General features: G+C 45.8%; 1 protein-coding gene across 1 annotated transcript in view; it reads right to left on the minus strand.

Moving 5' to 3' along the window:
• Positions 1–399: 399 nt before the first annotated feature.
• The window catches only part of FCRL4 (Fc receptor like 4), a 24,378-nt gene continuing 17,015 nt past the window's right edge, over positions 400–7,762 (minus strand). The window contains exons 8-12 of the mRNA XM_077751649.1: positions 6,577–6,604; positions 5,663–5,757; positions 5,367–5,435; positions 1,552–1,583; positions 400–1,453 (exon numbers count right to left, since the gene is read on the minus strand). Coding sequence (XP_077607775.1) covers positions 1,340–1,453; positions 1,552–1,583; positions 5,367–5,435; positions 5,663–5,757; positions 6,577–6,604 — 338 coding nt within the window. The 3' untranslated portion in view covers positions 400–1,339. The remainder of the gene's footprint in view (positions 1,454–1,551; positions 1,584–5,366; positions 5,436–5,662; positions 5,758–6,576; positions 6,605–7,762) is intronic.

Consider the following 7,762-nt stretch of genomic DNA (forward strand, 5'->3'; position numbering starts at 1 on the left):
CTTTGGTTGATGGATGTCAAGTCTCACTTCACTTGTATGTTTTCTCTTTCTTTCATTTCCTTTCCCCTTCCCTCCCCTTCCCTCTCCTTCCTCTCCCCTTCCTTCTCCTCCCTGGTCCCCTTCCCTCCTCTCCCCTCCCTTCCCTTTCCCTTCTTTCTTGTCGTTTACGTGTTGAAGAAACCAGGTCATTTGTCCTGTAGATTTTCCACAGCGTGGATTTTGTTGATTGCTGTAGTCCCATGTATTTCCTGTCAGCTGGTGGTTGGATCTAGAAACTTGGTTGGATTCAATTTTGCTATTTTGGGCATGAGTAGTGTGTAGGTGACACTGAATACTTCCATCAGAAGGCACAAATGGTTAGGCTGTCTGGTTTTTTATTTTAACCTAATCAGTGGGTGACCCATGAAGTATCCCATCAAAAGAGTGGTTTTCTGTGTCTTTCATTTCTTCTTCATTTATTGAAAGAATTACTCATTCCCACATCAACTATTTGGTAACTAAAGACACACCTCCTGCAAGAAAGAGCCCAGTAGCCTCTGGGTAGGAAATCGTATTTGGAGAACATAGCCTGTGGAAGGGATGCTCACTGCTGTTGGGTTGCTAATTATTTCTAGGCCTTTTCAGTGGACAGACCTAGGAAATAAATATCTTCTTTAAAAAGCAGAGTTTGATGTGAACCTCTATGGATATTTCCAATTCAAATTTGTAGGGTTATTACTTAATTTTGTTTTTGTATTTTTTTCTCTAATGTTAAAGATCTTTGTCTTAAATAACATTAGAATAATTACATTTTGGTTTTGAAAGCTTGGCCTAGAGCCTGCTTCTTAAAATTCTTTTTTCTGTAGACCAGTGACGTGGATTCTTTTGTCTACCATGCAATCCTGACTGTAAGCAGTGTAGGTGGGAGAGGCGGCACTGGGCTTGGCGTGGGAAGGACCTGGGCACCGCGCACAGGTAAACCAACCAATGAGGATGGTCCCAAGTGAGACAGCTGTTGGAGACACATGGAGCAGACACCGGGTCACTCAGTCCTGCCTTGTACAAATCCCAAATCACCAAAACTTGTGATTCTGTTTTTCAACAAGAGTACTTCTCCCCCCACTTCTTCCTTTTCCCTAAATCAGACCGTGGGGAGCACATTACATTAGACTCAGAGCAGGGGTACAGGATCTGCAGATCCTGGTCACCTGAGCAAGTCTTTCAGTGGCGGCCCCATCACCAACTCAGAGAAGGTGAGTCAGGAGTCGTGGATGTGAAAGCACGTGGGTAGTTGGAACTAGCTGGTCACTCCTGGGGCCCTGAGGGCTGCCCTGAGCTGGAGCTTCGGATCAGGGACAAGTCATGCAGGTGGGACATTCTCGTAATCATCTTCATCTTCATCCTGGGACCTGACGTCTCTGGCTGAGTCCCCTTGGAGCTGTGTCTTCACCGAGGAGTAGACAACTGTGGTACACTGGAGCGGAAGGAAGATGAAGAAGAACCGGGAACAGGGAGAGAGGATGGGGCTGTAGGGGCTGGTGTGAGAGAAAACAGTTGGGGATGGACACTCACCTTGTCCCCTAGACATGCTCCGGAGGCACTGGCTGTGGAGGGAAAGGCACTCACTGAACGATGGGCATCATGACCACTCACAACCCAGGTTTCAAGCGTTCCCCCCCGAGGCTGGGAGCCATTGAACCCTCTGCACCGGTGCTTCTGCTTTCCCCACCCTGACTGCCAACGTGTCCCACAGCACAGGTGGTTTTCTGTTTCACCATTCCTTAGCCAAGCCCTCTGCAAGCTCTCTACAAGCTCTGTTGATCTGGAAGGTCCTTCATTGCTCCCACGCCAAGAAACCTTGCTCCCTGCCTTTACCACATGTCAACACAGAATTTCTCTCTGCTTTAATTTTTGCCTCTCTTAACTAACAGCACCTCCGCCTCACTCCAGCTTCAGAGTACCCCGTGATTGCTTGGCAGGTTCCCATGAGAGTGCTTCTCGTGTGTGCACGCAGGAAAACACTCTCACGTTAGCGTGTTCTCATTCTTAGTTTTATTTCCACGGTTCTCCAGAAATGGAACTGCAGTGAGAGGGAGGTATAGCTGATGGGTTTTGCCAGATCCTGTGTTAGGAATTAAGAGTCTCAGAGAATTGGATGGAAGCATCAGAGCTACACAGATGTATGGAGACAGAGCCTTAAAAACAAGATGTCTCTGGGACAATTGAGGCTTCTCTCTATCACTGTGCTCTTACCATCAACCTTTCAGAGTCACAGATCTTTTTAATGATGTAAGAGAAGCTAGGTTCTCTCTTACCAGAATTATAGTTATATGTGTTGAACCCTGCATACAATTTTAGGGGCCTCATGCAAACCTCAAGGAAATGGGGAAGAAATCTTGCTACAGATCATTAATATATATAAAGTGGCTGAAATAGAAGCAGTCCAACAGAGTGCTCAGTGTTCTGATAAATATATCAAAGAATGTGAAGAACAGTACATGATCAAGGTAATTCTAGAAGACACATTCAATTAACCCAAACAACTTGGAGGCAGTTCTAATTCTGCCATTCAAAGGATGCTGACTTGTCAGGACGGGCTGAGAAAGCCAAGTGGCAGACAAGGCAGGTGGTCGGTGTTTGTCAAGTATAGTAATAGGCTTGATAAGCAGCAGATCTTATAGCAAGACGGAAGACTTGGTCTGAAGTTCATTTTTTGCTCGCTTAGTGATCTTGGGAAGGCCCCGACATCATTTGTAAAACAAGTTCAAGATCAGACCACAACGGAGAGTTCTACTACAAAAGTATTGGGGATTTTAATTTCCAAGTGAGGTGCCATGTTTGGAAAAGCCACCTATGAAATGGGAGAAAATGTTTGCACACTATGCATCTGATAAGGGGTTAATATCCAAAGTATATGTGGAACTCAATAGCCAAAATACTACTACTACTACTACTACTACTACTACTACTACTACTATTAACTCAACTAAAAATGGGCAGAAGTCTTGAATATACATTTCCCCAAAGACATACAAATGGCCAGCAGATGTTGGAAAGGTATTCAACATCACTAATCATTAGAGAAATACAAATAAAAACCACCATGAGATATCACCTCAAACCTGTTAGGATGGCTATCATTAAAAGGTCAAGAGATAATAAGTGTTGGGAAGGAAGAGGAGAAAAGGATGCCCTTTTGAACTGTTGGTGGAGATGTAAGTTGGTGCAGCCACTGTGGAAAATGGTCTGGAGGGTCCTCAAAAAATTACAGACAGAACTACCATATGATCCAGCAATCCCATTTCTGGCTATGCACCCAAAAGAATTGAAATCAGGATCCAGAAGAGATAGCTGCAACTCACATTTGCTGCAGCATTATTCACAGTAGTCAAGACATAGGAACAACCTAAGTGTCCATGAACAGGTGAACAGGTAAAGAATATGTCACACACACACACACACACACACACACACACACACACACTGAAATAGAATGCATCCTTAAAAAAGGAAACCCTGACATTTTTGACAACATGGATAGGCCTGGAAGTTGCTGTGCTAAGTAAAACAAAGCAGACACAGGAATAAAAATACTGTATGTTCTCACTTTATGTGTGGAATGTAAAACTGTCAAGCTCATAGAAATAGACAGTAGAATAGTGGTAACCAGAGGCTGCCAGAGGGGGAACAGAAGTAATGGACAAAAGGTACAAAATTGAAGTTACACAGGATGAGTAAGTTCTGTGGGCCCACTAGAGAGTTCTGTGTCTATAGCTAATGATACTGAATTGCATACTTAAAATTTGTTAAGGGGGTAGATCCTATGTTAAGTGTCCTAACCATACACACACACAATAATAATAAGGATATTGATAAAAAATAATAATGGGCAGAAAAAAGTTTTAGGAGATGATACCCATGCTTGTGGCCTTGAGGATGGGGATGATCTCACTGGCATATACTTATCCTCAAATCATCCAGTTGTATACGTTAAACATGTACAGCTTTTTCCAAGTCAAAAAAGTAGTAGTGAACTACTTATAATATGCTACAATATGGATGATTTGCAAAACATTATGTTATGGGAAAGAAGACAGACAAAGAGACTACATTACATATGATTCCATTTACATGAAGTTGTAGAAAAGCAAGACTCTAGGGACAGAAAGTGGGTGGTGGCTGGGGTAGAGCTGGAAAAGTTGTCTGCAAAGGGGCAGGGAGGGACTTTCTGGGGTGTGGGGAATGTTCTGCATCTTGATGGGTCTGGGACTGCATACATTTGTTAAAATTAATTGAACTATACATCGCCTATCCCTAGGTGTCCCCTTGGATGTCCCAGCTCGGACAGAAGAGCGGGGCTGTGGGGACCCTGCTGTGGGGGCCCGGCCCAAGGGGACCCACGGCTACCAAAGCACTCCAGTAGCGGGAAGCTGGATGTGAGCAGGGGTGGGGATGAGGCCATTGAAGGGTGACTGGATACACACAACTGCTGGAATAGAGATGGCCAGCTGTGCCCAAGGAGCTGTAGGAAGAAGTGTCAGGCAGGAAGTTAGAAGACAGCACTCACTCGCCTCTCAAGGAAGAGCCGTCTTCTGCACCTATCAGCCAGACAGGTGGACGCCAGGTTCCGCCCTGGTTCCCAGCAACCCCCCAGGCTAGTGAGGGGAGATCAGCCACAGAAACAGACAAGCCAACTCCATCCTTCCCTCTCACCCCCACCAGCTCCTGTTCTGAAGTTTGCCTGAACTGGTGGAGGGCTAATTTTTGATGAACATCTTGAACTGGATATTCTAGTTGCTGACCTGAAATTGTGACATACCGTGTCCACCTGTTGTCTATTACTTAAGAGAAGGAAGAATGCACTGAGAAGCTTTTGTTGCCAAAATGTTCATCCTGAGTGCCTGGGAAGATCTCCCACAGAGTAAAATTTCAAGGAACAGTGGGGACACCACATTTTTGTGATTAAGTCCCGAGTCTTGCTTGTTCAGTATATGGGTTACATGGGGCTGTTTCTATAGATGAACTGAACATGTCTCTATATTTATATACATTATGTGATCACGTTTCTACACATGTTCTCACCACATGGCAGGTGGCTTGTAAACCTCATTACTTAAATACTTAATTCATTACTTAAGGGAAATTTTCATACATCCGCTTTCACATTCACAGCATCGATCATAAGGATCTGATTGTCAGGAGATACATGATGCATTTTTTGGAGTCTGTCTTCTCTCTTTGGAATCCACCAACAGGGATTCCCACCTGCCTTGTCTGCCGGTGGACTCCATGTACTCACCACGGGACCTAGCATGTAGGACGACTCAGTAAACACATGTTGAGCAAAGGGATATAGTTTGCAACCAGAATCTTCCCCAGTGACTTACCTTCCCCTTCTTGTCCCAGCTGAATAATCTGGATCTCAGAGTATACCAAGTCTCCCTCTCTGAGACTCACTGGAAAGGAGAAATGGCAAATTTCTAGGCTGCTGCCTTCAGTGGTATGCGCTACAGGTTTCTTCTTAAGCCTCCTCCCCACACTTCTTGGACACAGAATGAGGCAGTGATTTCTTGGGGTGTCTGGGTTTGGGATACCATAAGGAGACCAGGGCTTTCGCCAGGCATCCAGCACATTATTTTTCCCTGGCTCGGGAGGGAGAGGTTTCCCTACGGGGATTCCTCACCATTGCCATGCAAATGCTGGAGCTCTACTGGGCTGTCTTTCTGTTCCTGGCACCTGCCATGCGGCGTCTCTCCTGGGCCTGTGGCGGGAGGGCTCCTGTGAGACATGGAAACACAGAATCATCCCTGGAACATCATAAGATGCACAATAGTGGGATGGCCAGAGAGGAAGGGGTACAGGGGATGTCAATGGACAGCAGGGGACCAGGGACCCAGACAGAGAAGAAGGGGTGTGGTGGGGCAGGGGAAGAAGACAGGGGAGTCAGCAGATGCCAGGAGACTGGAGGCTGGGAATGATTTAACTGGACCTTCAGCAGGTCCATATAGAGCCAGCTTGTTCTTTTGAAAGAAACCCTAGGACCAAAGTAGGGGCAGGCTGTGCCCCTCATCAACAGGAGGTATCTTCACACAGTCCTACCTGGACAATTCCAGAAGGAACTAGACACAGTTCGTGCTCCCAGTCACTGGCCATAACCCAAGACTGAGACACGAAGGTAGAAGAGAACCAGATTTTCCAAAACAAAGTTAAAGATACAAAGTCTGATTAGTACATGTGCACATGTGAGACTTCCCTGAAAAGTCTGAAGCAGTCATTGTAACGTGTTTACAGCAGCACATTGACTAGAGTACTGTCTGCTCCAGAAATATTTTGCACCCACCTAGAAAACCTATGATCTTTGGTATCACCTGTTTGGCTGAGTGGATACATTTCAAATAAGAAACGAATCTAAATGCAAGCAAAATCCATAATCTGAACCATTAGAAGATTCTAGAAGTTATGATTTTGCTCATTTCAACAGATGTGAAAATGTGGTCATCTAGCCACAGGGATGGAAAGACAAGACGTGGCGCAATTTTGCAGACCCACAGTCCTACAGAGTGTATTCTGGGAAGACCGCAAGCCCTGAGGCCTCACCTGGTTGTGTTTCCCGGAGAACAATCTCCTACAAAATAAAGCAGAGGCACTGTGTGTCAGCAGAGGGCGCTCATTCTCAGAAACTTCTTGAAGGGAAACTGGCTTAGGGAGGCCATCAGAAAAAGTCCATTGAAACATGCACCCCATCCTAGAGTTTTAAGAAAATGATCCTGAAAAGAACTGAACAAAGTGCGTAGCTTGCTGGGGTTAGGGCTCTACGTTCCTGGGTCGAATATGCAATCGTCTGAGACTTGAGGATGGTTCAGGGCTGTGATGGTGCACCTGCAGGGGACCAAATGGTCTTTCTTGCAGAGCAGTGAGGGGATGCTCCGTGAGGAGCCCAGAGGGGCCACTGCCTTGACTCAGGCTTGCTGAGGAGGCTCATGGTCTGGGATCCAAAGCGGCACCTGTAGCGCACACAGATGGTGCTGAGAACAACAAGGTGGGCTGGACTGAGCGGAATTAAACCAAGAGACTGAGTTGGAGGGTGGTTGTTCTCAAGCTGAAATAGCTCCTGGGCCCATCTTCCACACCAGGCTCTCTAGCTGGAAATACAAATCAAAACCACACTGAGATACCACCTCACGCCAGTCAGAGTGGCTAAAATGAACAGATCAGGAGACTCTAGATGCTGGTGAGGATGTGGAGAAATAGGCACCCTCCTACACTGTTGGTGGGAATGTAAGCTAGTGCAACCCCCCTGGAAAACAGTATGGGGGTTCCTCAAAAAAGTAACAATAGAACTCCCCTATGACCCAGCAATAGCACTGCTAGGAATTTACCTAAGGGATACAGGAGTGCTGATGCATAGGGGCACATGGACCCCAATGTTCATAGCAGCACTCTCAACAATAGCCAAAACATGGGAAGAGCCTAAGTGTCCATCAACAGACAAATGGATCAAGAAAATGTGGTTTATCTATTCAATGGAATACTACATGGCAATGAGAAAGAATGAAATCTGGCCATGTGTAGCAACATGGATGGAACTTGAGGGTGTTATGCTGAGCAAAATAAGTCAGGCAGAGAAGGACAGATACCATATGCTTTCACTCATATGTGGAACAAGAGAAACTTAACAGAGGGCCAGGGGGGAGGGGAAGGGAAAAATAGTTAAGGAGAGGGAGGTAGGCAAACCATGAAAGACTCTTAAATACTGAGAACAAACTGAAGGCTAACGGGGGTG

The sequence above is a fragment of the Crocuta crocuta genome, unplaced genomic scaffold, assembly GCF_008692635.1.
Source record: "Crocuta crocuta isolate KB4526 unplaced genomic scaffold, BGI_CrCroc_1.0 scaffold494, whole genome shotgun sequence".
Lineage (NCBI taxonomy): Eukaryota > Metazoa > Chordata > Mammalia > Carnivora > Hyaenidae > Crocuta > Crocuta crocuta.